This window comes from Lissotriton helveticus, chromosome 7, assembly GCF_964261635.1.
Source record: "Lissotriton helveticus chromosome 7, aLisHel1.1, whole genome shotgun sequence".
Classification (NCBI taxonomy): Eukaryota; Metazoa; Chordata; class Amphibia; order Caudata; family Salamandridae; genus Lissotriton; species Lissotriton helveticus.
The window spans coordinates 443,061,605-443,076,263 of record NC_136068.1 but is presented as its reverse complement, the minus strand read 5'-3'; the positions used below and the strand labels follow the sequence as shown (position 1 = coordinate 443,076,263).

Here is a 14,659-nt window from a genome sequence, read left to right as displayed (position 1 = left end):
AGTTTTTTCTACCTTTCGCAAGTTATCGAATTTCTCAAGAACACAATGCAATTTTCTCCCCACTAGTGATAGGGCATGGATTAGAGGGTGGGGTGGATAGGGCTTTTCACAAAAAGGAGGAGACTAGGGTACGTTGGGACTGAAGTGTGAGCTAGAAGGTGGTCTAAACTAAGTAGTTCTTTACCTTTTTACTTGTGTGGACCCCCCACTTAATCACCACTGGAAGCTGGGGACTCCAGCCTAAGCAAAGTTTATTATTTGAACCTTCAAATCATACACGAAGAATATAGAAACAAGTGGTCATCAAACTATATAAAGGATGAATTATTTTATTTAGTTCACAAACATCAAAAATAATTTGGTTTTATTTTAATGCGAAAGTTGAAGTTTTTTAACATATGGTTTTATTTGTAAAAGATGAAGCAAAGCACTAGACTCTAGCATATCATTTTATTTTGTTTTTCTCTTAATACATGCTTTCTTTTTGTCGTGCATATCAGTGCTTCAACTGAGACCACCAATCATTCATACCCAATTCTGTTTTCTATAACTGTGTGCTGCCCCCATGAATGAAACTAAGGATACAAACTTCATAATTAACCCCCATAATCAACCCCCAAATTCAAATGTATAGAATGTCGCAGTCCCCCAACTGCACAAGGGTCACAGGTTACTAGTGCTGGTCTGGACTCATTACAGCCTAGCCAGTGGTCCAGAAGTGGTTGTTGCATCTCGGGAGAAGGGTGTTAGTGGAGCTCCTTTCTGTGGAAGAGGTTTTGTGAAGACTAATGGTCTTCTAGAATTGAATAAGTTCTATAAGGGGGAAGCACATTTACTTATGAAACAAAACCTATAGAGGGCAATGTTTTGAAATTTCACAGCTCTGTCCTGAATTGCAATGAGCTGCCTGCCATGTTTCTTTCATAGTCTTCTTCAAACCTTTCGTTCTGGGCTACTGTGAAGTGGTTCTTCCAGTCACCAGCAATACCTGCGCAAATGGAGAGAATATTTAGAATTACATATTGGAAGTTTCAAGAGGATAAGATGATGTTCATTTTTCCAAGATAAAGGAGGTGGCATGGTGACGTATAGGTGGAGGTTGACTAAATATCCTCCTCTACAGCAGTCTGATGAGTGAAGCTATGGAGGGGGTATGTTTGTGGAGACCAAATACATATTTGATGAGTTCATTTTTCTGACTTTATTTCAAAAACATGTTGTTTGTTGGTTCATGTGCTACAAATAGCACTAAAATACCACCTATGCCCTCATTACGAGTTCTCCGGATTTAGATCAGGGATATGGAGGTGGTAGAACATATGATCACAGATGGCATAACCGCACCTAAATCCATGGACTACAAGTTATTTTCCCTGGAGTAGTGAACAGCATGCTGACATTGGAATACCCATTCCAGTGCCAGATGTTTTCACCCCTTCTGAGTGAAATAACGCAATAATAATATTTTTGCATCTATTTACCACCAGGAGTGTGAAAAATGTGCATACTTTGCTTTCGCATAATTAAGCAATACTTAGGAAAATTAGATAACATTATATGTAATTACTATAATGCAAAGCCAATATTTGGTGCTATATTTTAGAGTACATTTATAGCATGTTTTACAGTAAAATGTGACCGCTTGCCAATTTTTGACAGGATGAGTCCTTTCACAATACAAAAATAGCATGAAAAACACAAGTGGCGTGAGCAAATCCACTTGTGTTGTGGCCATTCGCGTTATTACTGTACACTCACATTAGAATGCTAGTGTGACCAGGTTATAATTTTTTAACGTGGCGTAATGGCATAATTTCGGGAATTTCGTGTGACAAGCGTAAAGCATAATTACAGGAATTACGCCAGCATACTTTACATTTTATCTTGGCCTATTTACCACCTTTATGGAGGAGGTGTAATGGTGGCTATATTTAGTATTTTAGTGTAGGGTAGGAGAGCAGACTCCCCCTGTAGTGCAGCAAATGGTCTGGAGGGAGCGGGGCACAACAGGCCCGGCAGCACCTGCAGCACTGCACAAGACTCTGTACAAGTGTCTCTCTAACCCTGCGATTACCGGGTCAGGTAGTTTTGGGCCAGGGAATCTCACCTCTTCTCCGAATGGCCTGCAGTGAGCTCCCCAGGACATTGTCCCTGACCGGCTCATCAAGGGGGCCTTAATAGCCATTAAAGAACACTGAGAGACAGTGTAGGCATTGAGAAATTCCAATGTAAAGGCCAGATTTGGGAAGTCTCAGTTAACAGAGTGAGTAGTGTACAACAAAAGGATATAGGTTTGGAGGGGATCTGAGGTCATGTATCCTTAGATTTATCAAAGTTACCCCGCCCTCGCTGACACTCTCCTACATACAACCAACTTATTATATTTTGATGAAGCATGAACAGCTGTCAAGAGTGGGGGCATGAATTAATAAATGCAAAGTGAGGAACCAGGGAGGCCTGCTCTTTTTTTGTGAGGCCACCTTGACTCTAGGGACTCACCCTTCCTCATGAATGGGGACACCTTTTGGTCCATGATATTCCTTGGGATGGTGCTATAGTTGGCCGCAAAGTTCTGCTTCATCTCCTTGAATGAGGTGTGGTGGACAATCTTGTCTAAAACCTCATCTTCCAAATTCTTCTCAAGGAATTGCAGGATCTTCTGGATTTCACGCTTTGGGTCCTGCAAAGAATTGTGGTAGATGGGTAAAGATGTCAGCTAGGTGAATAGTGGGGGTGGGGGGAAGGGGGGGTGGAGGGGGTAGTACACTGTTAGACACAATGGTGCTGTTTTTCAAGGGGGATATTCTCATATGGTGTTGGGGGCTTTTAGGCTCTCACCTCTTTTATATCTTCGAAGAACAGGTAAAGAATGCGTTTGTCTTTTCTCTTCTCCCACCAGCCCTTCACGTGGTCGTACCAAGAGCCATAGCTGACTGAGACAAAAATAGTCATGACAATACACACATACATACAACATTGTCCATGCCCGCTAAAAACACACTACCATTAACAACCATTACAATTTTAAGACAGAAATTGTCGAGGGTCTGTTTCCCCAACCAACAATGATATTCTAAACCCAGAAAAATAGGCTGAACCTGTTTTCTTATCAGTTAAAATAGCCTGTTCTGAATGCTTGGAGGGCAATGAACTGAATAAGAAACTAGCTCTTTTCCCTAGTGTGCTAGTTAATTCTCTTATAATGCAACAATCTTCCTTCCCCATCTTGGCCAGAGGAATATGGAGTAGGTTTCTGTAATATTTACATTTCACCAACAAAGTTTAGCCCAAGGTTAAAACTGTGGAGTGCAAAAGTTGAAAATATTTGTAAAGTGTGTGAAACATAGCCTGTATGAGAATCTTTTCACAAATACTATTTTTTGTGAAACAATTCTCACACTAAAAGCGATTCCGTGTTGAAAAACCTACTCTTGCAGAATATGTTACATGTTGCAACCTTCGCTGAGAAGCTGTGAAGAAAAAATGCTAACGTTTGTAGAGGAAGAAGTTTGCAATTTCACCCCCCAAAGCCGAGATGCTGCATTACATTCATTATTTGTTTTACTTTTAGAATTGTCTAGTCTGTAAGTAGCTAGTTTTATAGATTCAAGGTTCAAAAAATAAGTTTATTTAGACTAAAAGCACACTTAACAATTAAAACCTTTAAATGAACCCCCCTCCTCACTGCCCCACCCCATTACATTTCATTTTTAAAATTCTGTTTAACAGATTGTAAAAACCGAGCAATCCCAAAAGCCACATCTAAATATCGCATCTCGGACAATACCTCCACTGCTTTGTTCCAATGAAGAGCGCCATATTTAAAAAACAAAGGTCTTAAAAACGTGATCCAATTTGCAAGATAAAAAACGAAATCCATAAGAATATGCGTAAGAGTACTTTTAACTTTCAAAGGGCAGGGACAAAGACCACTATTATTCTGCACCCCAGTCCTATGTAGGTGGGATGAATAGACTGGATTACATCCCATCCGAGCCCCTAAAATTTCTTTTCTCAAACCTGGATCTGGTAACCGTGATAAATAAGGGAAGACACAATCCTGGCCAAATGAAGCAAACAAGAAGCTAATAGATGATTTCTTCTTTAAATATAATAAATCAATTTGTTCTGACGCCATAGCAGCAGATTCTCTCAGTACTCGTTTGCCTGGAAAAGTGAGCCAGGATGTGATGGTACCACTATTTAAATGTAGGTTCTTTATTGCAGTTATTTTGGTTCTTACAGCCTTTGCCCACATCCTTTCACTACTTTGGATCTCTTCCCAACACAATTTGGAGACTTTAACCACCTCATCATCCTCCAACACAGTGTTAAAGTATCTTAGAGTCCGAGTAGCGGCCGCCATGTTCCAAGAGACCAGACTGCACTCACGCCTAATAGCCTGGACCATGGTACCTTGGGGGAGTGATAGAATTATTTTAAGCACTACCCGTTCCAGTCTATCCCATTCATAGGTTGGATCAAGAGGGAATACCTCTCCCGCATACAGGCCTAACAGTGGAATTTTCCCTTTATAGGCCTTTAGTAATAGATTATGGGATAGCCCCCCGAATCTACCATTGAATACCGATAGGCAGCTTGCCTGCAATAGGGCTTTCTGTTTAATGGCATCCCAATGCGCGTCCCAATTCAAATTTCTCCTAAAAGTTAAACCCAGGTATTTATATTGATCCACTTGTTCCACCACCTGTGAATCAAAGTACCAGGAAAAACTCTGCACTATTTGCCCGAAAATAAAATTTTAGTCTTTTCCAGATTAATGCAGAGCTTGTTCTGCTTACTATAAGAGGCCAGTGCATTACGTTTCCTCTGCAGTCCAATAATACCAAATCATCTGCATAAAGCACACAAGTGATAGGCTGGTCCCCAATTTTAGGCGAGAAAGATTTTGATTGAGAAATAACTGTTGGGAGGTCGGCCAAAAATAGACTAAAGAGTAAGGGTGCTAAAACGCACCCCTGGAGCAGGCCATTGTCGATAGAGATTCTTTGGGACAACCGTCCCGACTTGTCTGAATCCACCTGAGCCCAATTGCCGGAGTGCAAGGGTTGAAGAGCCCCAAGAAGGTATGGTGGTAGGTTCCAAGCAGCAAGTTTTCCCCACAAAATATCCCTGTCAACAGAATCAAAAGCTGTCCGGAAATCTACAAAATAACTGCATAATCTATGATTTTCCTCCAGAGCCTTTCGGGTAATAGCCCGCGGTGCAAAACAGTGGTCTATGGTGGAATGACCCTCCCGAAAGCCCCCTTGTTCTAGTGGGATTCTCTTAGTTTCGGTGGCCCATTCTTCAAGTTTGGCTAGGATAATCTTGGAGAATAATTTTAAAGAAATATCAAAGAGGCTTATAAGCCTATAATGCATTGGGTCTGTACCGCTCCCTTTTTTTCAAATCGGTTTCACTATGGACCCCTTCCAGGTAAAGGGGTAAAGGCCAGACCCTGCGACCCAGCTAAGCAAGGTAGAGTAAATTGTAGCCCATCAGACACTATTTGTTTCAATTATTACCGCTGGAACATTGTCAGGGCCGCTGGCACGAGAGAGTTTTATTCTCTCAATAACTCCGTTAACTTCCTTTACTGAAAACTAATTGGCTGGGAGAGTTTGCCCGTATATATGCTGAGGGCCATATGAACCTAAAGGTCCCCTTTATAACTCCATCAGATAAGTAGCTCACTGGGCTTCCGGAATCATACAGGCTAGAGTACCCCTGCTTTGACCATTAAACTCTTTGACCTTTGTCCAGAATTTTTGCTGATCATTTAATGATATAATCTCCTGCATCTCCTCCCACTTCCTATAAAAAAAAGCTGCCTTTTTCATCTGCACAAGGGATTTATATTGGCGTTCAATTTTGACCAGCTCTTGGGTAGCTAAGGGAACGAAATGACGCCTAGCACTGCTTGCTGTCTGTCTCACCAGTCGTTTAAACTTTTGGCAATCCTGATCGAACCAGCCCGGGATGCCCTTCGGGCGGGATTTTGTCTGTCCACCCTTTTAACCTATTTTCACTAAAATGCAGCCCAAAACTCGTTGCACAATATTATTATACCACACAATTACATCATCAACATAAATAGGGTGGATAGGAATCACCTCCTCTAGCTGAAGGGATGATAATTGTTGAAGATGCATAGTGTCTAAATGTGTTGTGAGCCTACACGGGTAGGACATCTCTAAAGGCAAAACCCTTTCAGGGGATACTGGATCACACAAATCAAGAACTGCTGTAGTTACCTAGTGGTCACTGCCCTCATATTTTGCCACCTCAAAACTCTTAAAGAGGCCAAAATGCCAAAGGGATGTAAATATATAATCAATAGGGCCAAAGAGTGGCCCTGCCGGAATGTTGCTGTTGCTGGTGAATCCTTTTTAAAATGTCCATTTAAGTAAATCAGACCATGGCTTGCCAGCCTTTGACTCAACACTTTGGCCTCTTTTTTGGTGGTACCTGCGGGAAACTGTTCTAAGGGAAGGTTGTAGGAATCCAACACTTCCTCCAAGTGCTGGTCTAGCTGTGCAGGGAATAGACGAGCATTTACATCCCCCGCCATTATTATCACTACTTCTGGGTATTATGCCACAAAATGCTGGAAAGGGGATTCAAATAATTTCAGACAGCGATTCATTTGCCGATGGTCTTCTTTATGGATATAGACATTTATAAGCAAAAGGTAACTAGGGACATTTTTACCCACAACCATTTCCACAACAGATAGCTGCAGATCACTTGAAACATTTATGACCTCTAATGGTGTCTTAATCACCTTAATCGATATTAATGTTAGTACACCTGCAGATGCTCTTCCAGTACCCCGGGAATAACCTTTACTATTCAAGGCCATGAAGCCTTCGACTGACTGGTCCTTTCTTAACCAAGATTCCTGAAGGAATACCAGATGGAAGAGTTTCAAACTTTCTTCCAGTTCACCGCTGTTTCTCAAGCGTTCAAACCCATTGATATTCCAACTTAGGACTCTTTGATTTTGAGAAGACTCCTCGTTCTAGAGGTGGGCCTAATATTCCAGTCACCTCCCTCTGGCAGGTGCCGCACGGGAGAGAACATATTACCTTGAGCCCATACTAATTGTCTGGACTGTGAGAATGGCCTATCATTTACTATAACCACTCTCAAATCGGTGGGTGGATGGCTACTTTGCTGTGTAGCTTCAGGCCATAGGGACAGGATATATGGTATGGATCATTCCCATTGAGGTGCAGATAACCCGCATATTTAAAATGGCGGGTGGAAATTAACCTGGCTGAGGTACTAATGATTGAGGGTTCTTTTTTATGGGACATAGGGCCTGTAGACCTACTTTTGCTAGGTCTTCATCAGCCTTAGGTACTAGGTCCGCAATACAAGGAGAGATGAAAGAAACTCTGGAAACTTCTCTACCTTGATCGCCCAATTGAAACCCCACAGACTCTAGGTCCAACTAGGTTATCCCTGAGAGGGAGGGAATTTGTTGGAATAGCTGAAGAATTTGGAGCGCTTCAGGGGTTGAAGATTCTTTGCTTTTTTTTCTTGATGAGTAATATCGAGCAAAAGTTCTGAGCTTCCTAATTGCGACCTAATAAAGGATTCATGAGCTGAGGGGTGTTCTAGGGGAAATTTATTCAAGGGCTGAGACTCAACCATCTTATTACGGGCTGCTATTTGTTCCTTATTAGAGACGGTAGAGTGGACTACCGGGGAAATAGAAGAGAGAACCGTACTAGTTTTAGGGCGGGGTTTTACACTATGTTTTCCCCTTTTATGTATCTTTTTACATGGGAGCGCATTTGCAGTGCTACCTCCTTGGGATCTGGGATGTTGGGCTTGGGAACAGATACCACTACTATATTTCCCTTTCTTATGCATGTATTTCTTTTTGCACACACGTAGGGCACAACACCCAAGCAATCCATTCCAGGGCCCAACCCCCATTATTGTACGGTACGACCTTACGGTAAATTTCGAAGGGATAAAACCATGCTGCCTTTTCCTCACAAGCATAGGATATTTAGAAATATAAACCGATCTCTCCATATTTAACTGGCATTCCCCTTTCCATGAAATAACACTATGCAACCCCGATGGCTCTGTAGCCATTACTGCAGCAGGTAATTGAGTATTCATGGAGCCACCCAGATTATCTTTAAAGGATTTTAAGGGTTTCAATTCATGTTGAATATAACTCAAAGAGTTTAATTTGTCCACTTGGTTTGTCTTTATTGATACCAAAGTTTCTAAAATCCAATGCAAGGTAGTCTGCATAAGTAACATTACATCCAACAGAGATGATGAGGAGGAGGGCTGGAGTGATCCCCTGCGATCCAAGCGTGGAGTTTGGCTCCCCAATCATGGGACCATTATATAGTGACGTTAGGCTTCCTTGATCCTGTTGATCTTCTCGACAAGGCGACTGGGATGGACTGAAATCATCGGGACCTAATGATGATAACGAAAAGTTCAAGCAAGGAGAAGGGGACAATCTTGAACCCCCTCTTGCGGCCGCAGTTCCATTCCTAGATGAATACACTGAAAGATTTGCTGGTTGCACTTCATCCAGAGCTAAGTGTGAAACATCTATTGCCGAGGCCGGGGCACAGAGGTGCCCGTGGGGGGTCTTTTCCCCCTCCTCTAAAGGCCGTCGGGTTCCCTTATGGTAATGTTTGAAGACAAAGTTCCTTATTGAGGTTACTAGGGGTGAGCGTGGGTCCTCACTTGATGACACTTTTTGAGCATGCTGAACAGACCCCTTCTTCCCTCCAATTTTCCCCTTTTTAGTGGCTCTCCCCTGCGATTTACCTTTTGGAGCAGCAAGAAGATGTCTCTTACTGCGAAGCACAGGGGGAGATGGGCAAGAGGACATACTCATTTTCTTGAAGGGAAAATGACAGAAAGAAAAAGAAACCAGACAAAAGTCTGAAACTTACCTCCTTCTTGAATAAACCCCACTACCACTGCCACCTCCACACCACCACCACTACCTCAGAGCATAACCGAAGTTCTTTTTCAATCCCTTTAGATATATCATGGTGTCAGTGTCTTAGGGCCTCACATGTGTGGCTACAAAGACCACGAAGACTGCTGGTCTCATCAATTCAGAAAGGCCACTACACCCACCAAACGTCTGGTGAAAATCCTGAAATCCTGAAAACCGGCTGTAAAATGCCTAGGCACAAAGGGGGGTGCCGAGAAGCTCCTTTCCGCCGGCCGTTGGAATCCTGACACAGAAAGTTGCACTGTCATTGAGCACCGGGGGGCCAAAGCATCAAATCATGAGATGGCAGAGCAAAACGTGGGACGCGAGAGTCAATTCGCTCCAGAAGCAGAAGCCTGGCTGAACAGCTGAGCGATAAGCTGGTGGGCGGAGCAACGATGCGGCGGTGCGGCGGCAACAGGCAAGAAGGAGAAAAATTCCTTTAATTTAGTTTTATAGATTGGTGTAGGTCTTTAGAAGCTGCTGTTGAGTCACACCCATGATCAGCAAAAAGGGCCCAGGAGATTGTTGCAGACTGCAATGCATTGCAGGGTTGTGTAATAATGTTCACAGTTCACCTTAGAGGTCTTGTCCAGCTTCGCAGGTGCTTTCTAGTTGAATTCATGATTAGCATATCACATTGGTTGCTTATGTGGATAGCGAATGGAAACAAAAAAGAGTTGTGTTCAACAAAGACAGCACTAGACCAAGATATAAAATAAGCACTTTAAAAACCAGGAGCCAGATTTATGAGGGTCTTGCTTTGGCCTTGCGTCAGGCAAAGCGATGCAAGTCCTTAAATTCGATGTACTGTGCTGCGTAGAATCCCGTTGCGATTCTCTGCATGGCATAGTAAATCTGGAGTAACGTAACACAGCACAAGTCGCTGCCTTGCATTGCTCTATGCTAGGAAAACATTCCCTGGGTGGCGCTGGGGTGTTCCAAGCAATCACCCATGGTTTTTGTTGCATATACAGGTTTACTTACACTAATAAACCTGGGAATGCTTAAAAATGCTACGTCTTCCCAGGTGAGGCATAACGAGGAAAAATATCTTTTTTTCTTCTCATCATTTCCTCTTTCTCCATGTGCTACCTTCTGCAGCACACATAAAAAAAGGAAAAATCCTCAGAGGATTGGTTTTGTGCCCCTTCCTGCACATAAACAATCCTGCTTATAACACAGACACCCTTGCCCGTAGTGCAAGGGTGCCTGCCTTGGCTATAGGTTGCACTCCGTGCGCCAGCGCAGAGGGAGAGCAGCAATGCACCATATCTTAGTAGATATGGCGCAGTCCTGCCCTCTCCATATGACGCAGTGCAGGAAGTTGTCTTACTGCATTGCGCCACCCTGCGTCAAATCATTATAAATCTGCCCCCATAATCCAACATCAGTCTCCCACTCTGGCATTTAAAAAAAAACATTCAATTCCCCCCCCCCCCCATCTATTTCTTTTCAGTGTTTGTTTGTAAATTAGTGATATATGTTTTCATTTACACTTTAGATATGGCCTGCAGAGATAGAAGGGCTTTGAGTCAGACCTCTCCTTTTATTGATCTGTTATACTATTAGTCACATTTTGCTTCCACCCTCCACAGCATACAGCATGGGGCAGTGGGCCAGCCCTCTTCCTGCCTTGGTTTATTTGCACTGTGAATGACCGCATGTTGCTTAAACCCATGTGAACATCCGTCCAAACAAATGCACTTCAGTGACAGGCCTGTTAGACCAGTACTTTACTTTCCTAATGCTTTTTTTCTTTCCATGCTTTACTTTTTCTTTAAAATGCTTTGGTTATTCTTGCATGTTTAAACTATGTCTTTAGGTTACAGTAATTCAAACCCACCAGTATATTTTTTCAATAAGAATCATATTTTCCAGAGATGTGTATTCAAACTAATTAGGGGTAAAGTCATTTTCAATTACAACTGCTTCTTCGGTAGTTTCGCTACTGTACTAATCTATGCAGTGGCTAATTTTTGGACACGTAACTTAAAATTATTGTAAGTGTTTTTCCATCGAGTTTAGGTGGCAATTTTTATGTTATTTCTTTTTGCTGTATGCTTGCAATAAAACTTTTTTTTTTAATTAAAAATCACACCAGCTTGCCGAGGTCAGACTAATTGACTTTATCAATGTTTGATTACTTTATAGTTTCTATAACTTATTAAATTCAATCCCAGAGGACATCAGAGAGTTTTACACATCAAGGGAGTAGCAAAGTTGCACCATTTGTACATACCATCAAATTATGTAATCTGGAGTCCGCTCAGAAGCATGTAGTAAGTGAGTGGATGCGAGAGAAACACATTTTAGATGTAGCAGTCATAACAATGATCATATAATTAAAGAGATAAGCATAATATAGGGAGACATTAGTATAATAATGGAGGAGGGATAATCACCTGCTGGTGTATGAATAAAGAGTTAGAGACTAGATCAGCAGGTGAGGAGGCTCTATGGAAAAAGATATAGGGAGTGATTGGGAGAAAGAGAGGCAAATGAATAAATATGTGCTAAACTATGTATACTTAGGGGACACTTGAAAAAGGGCACCAATAGCATTTAATTCACAACTTGTAAGGTGGTGGGGAGGGGGCCATCATACCCCGTCCTTTGCATGTACCTTCATGAGATCCTTTAGTATCACGTGTTATTCAAAGCACTTATAACTGAGAGAGAGTGTGGAACTAGGTGTTAGCTTAACAAGTATTGACAATGCCAGCTTGCCAGTCTTGCAATGTAATGCATGCATGTAATACAAAGAAGTAGACACGCTGTAGCACCATTATTACATGCATGTAAGATTGTAAAATAGAAAATAACTCTAGGATCTACTTACAGTTTTTATGACCTTAGTGCTGCAAAACAGCGAAAGATTTCTGAAACTAGGTGCTCAAAATAAATTACAATTGTAACTATGTGGTTAATCCACACAGAGAGGGGCTAGGATGTTTATTTTTTGCCTCTCCTCAAAACGAATAAGAAAGGCTTAAATATTGCTTTGGCAAGCAAACAATATTTTTGATAAATAACATCCAACATAATATGTTGACTATAACCACTAGTTTTTCCACAATCTAAAAGCTGTATCATCTAGAAATGAAAATGCAAGCCACCATGGGCTGTATTACAGAAAGTGTCCCAGGGTCACAACATGGGTTTGCGCATGCTCTGCATGGCCCCAGGGTACTTTGGTAATACAGTAGCGGTCGCAGATGCTTTTGCAGCCCCTTCTGTAAGACTGATAGCGCTGGTGCACATGTAGCACCAGCAATATCGAGGTAAAAGGTTCCCTAATTTGCAAGCGGGTGATGCCCCATGCAATGAGGACATCACTTTGCCCCTGCACCCACACTGTATTATAGACTTGGGTGCAGAGGCAAAAATTCCTTTGGGAGGCGTACTGAAAGTGCTTCACAAAAGGGTGGCACACTGCCAGTGAAACCCCTGAGGGCATCCACCTCAAGAGATGTAAGGGTGTCCCATGGACCCCCCCCCACATGTCCCCCATGCAGGCGGGTACAGTCCCTCACTGCATCCACCTGCAAGGGAATCTCTAATCATTTTGAAAGTACAAGTGGGTTGCCACCTACACAGAGAAACACAGATCACATTTTAAACAGCTGCTCCGCATTTCTCTTTAATGTGCTGTACTGGGGCAGCACAAATGTGTGCTGCCTACATAATATGGTGCACTTTCCCTGTTTGGATCTGGCGCACCTGCTTAAAGGTGCGCCGTGGCGCAAACAGAAAAAGTGCTCTTTCAGTAATACGGGCCCTGGTGAATGTGCATATGTATCTGTCTGACTTGAAATCAAGTCCCTGTCCTCAGAAGTAAATAGGGGGTGAGAGGAAAGTATGCAGGTTAGGCTCAAAAGCCTGAAATGGATTCTGTAAGTGTCAATACACCTTGGAATACATATAAAACATATTTAAACTTTACAGACACACACAATCACTGGATGATGTCATCAGTGATGTCATTTGAGATGTCATCAGTGATGTTATCAGTGATGTCACTGACCATGTCATGAATTATGTAATATGTGACATCATGAGTAGTGCATTGTGGGTGCGCGAGTTATAGTTAGCTGAACTAACTATAACGGTGGCATTTCTATGGTTTTGTAAGAGTGAAATGTTCAGCTAACTATAACGTCCCTGAAACCTTTGTTTTTTTCAGTAAATTTCTAAGGTTTTTTAAATGCTAATTTCTAACTATAATGTACCTGAAATCTATGTTTTTTTCAGTGATTTTCAGTGTTTTTTAAATGCTAATTTCTAACTATGACATGCCTATTTAGTCCCCTTGAATCCTGAAGTAGCCCACCAGGCCAAGTAGCCCACCAGGCACATCCAGTAAGCGTCACAGACCTGCGTTTCAGAGAGGTGTTCTGAGGCCACGCTCCTTATTACACCACACTGCAAACACGGCTTCTAGCGCACTGCTGCTCACAGGATGAAGCCCACTTGTGTCTTGAGGTCCTCAGGACACAAGAGGACCTCATCGCCCCACCAGCAGTGCACCAGAAGCCGCGTTTGCAGAGTGGTGTTTAAAGGGGCGTGGCTTGGAGCACCTCTCTGCAACACAGCCCTATGGCATTTACAAGAGGTAACTGGTGGACTAGTTGGCCCCCAGGGACCCTCAGGATTGAAGGGGAATTAATCCCCCAACTTAAAACGTGCCACAGGGCGCGTTCGCACTGTGGTGCAGGGAGGGGGGCGGGGCCTGATGTGACAAGTGTGCAAACACGCTCTGTGGCACATTTTAAGTTGGGTTATTGAGTCTCCTTGAATCCTGAGGGTCCCTGAGGGCCAACTAGGCCACCAGCTACCTCCAGTAAGCACCACAGAGCTGCGTTGCAGAGTGGTATAAAAAGGGGGCGTGGTCTTGGACCACCTCTCTGCAACGCAGTTCCCTGGCCTATACTAGAGTTACCTGGTGAACTACTTGGCCCCCAATGACCCTTAGGATTGAAAGGGACTTAATCCTCTAACTTAAAACGCACCACGGGGAGCGTTTGCACACTTGTCAAATCAGGCCACGCCCCCTCCCTGCACCACTGTGAAAATGCATCCCCTGGTGCATTATAAATTGGGTATTAAATCCCCTTGAGTCCTGAGGGTACCTGGGGTCCAACTAGCCCACCCGGTACCTCCACTAAGTGCCCCAGAGCTGCGTTGCAGAGAGGTGTAAAAATGGGCGTGGCCTCGGACCACCTCTCTGCAAGGAAGCCCTATGGCGCACACTGGAGGTACATGGTGGGCTAGTTGTCCCCCAGGGACCCCCAGTATTGAAGGGGAATTCATTCCCCAACTTAAAACGTGCCACAGAGTGCGTTTGCAGAGTGTTGCAAAAAGGGGGCGGGACCTCCGACACGATGCCGGTCTTTTTTTTTTTTTTAGAAGGGGGGCTGTGGGCCCCCCTTCTTTTTCCTTTTTTTGGGCCCTGGTAACTCCATTCCCTAGGGCCTGACCCCTTTTAAAAAAAGGAGAGGGTCTACGTGCCCCCCTCCTGAGGCCTCTATTGGCCCCGGTGACCCCATTCCCCGGGCGGCCTTTATTTTATTTTTGGGGGGGGCCAAGTGACCCCCCTCCCGGGCCACTTCTAGCCCCGGGGACCCCATCCCCTGTGGTTGGCCCTATCCGTTGGGGACCAAGGGGGGA

At 43.4% G+C, this 14,659-nt stretch overlaps 1 protein-coding gene across 6 annotated transcripts in view; it reads right to left on the bottom strand.

The window, feature by feature from the left end:
• Positions 1-313: 313 nt before the first annotated feature.
• Positions 314-14,659, bottom strand: part of LOC144768578 (sulfotransferase 1 family member D1-like) — a 284,580-nt gene continuing 270,234 nt past the window's right edge. For all 6 annotated transcript variants that reach the window (XM_078652361.1, XM_078652365.1, XM_078652364.1 and 3 more), the window contains 3 exons: positions 2,839-2,933; positions 2,500-2,680; positions 314-988 (listed from right to left, as the gene is read on the bottom strand). In XM_078652361.1, coding sequence (XP_078508487.1) covers positions 876-988; positions 2,500-2,680; positions 2,839-2,933 — 389 coding nt within the window. In that variant the 3' untranslated portion in view covers positions 314-875. The remainder of the gene's footprint in view (positions 989-2,499; positions 2,681-2,838; positions 2,934-14,659) is intronic.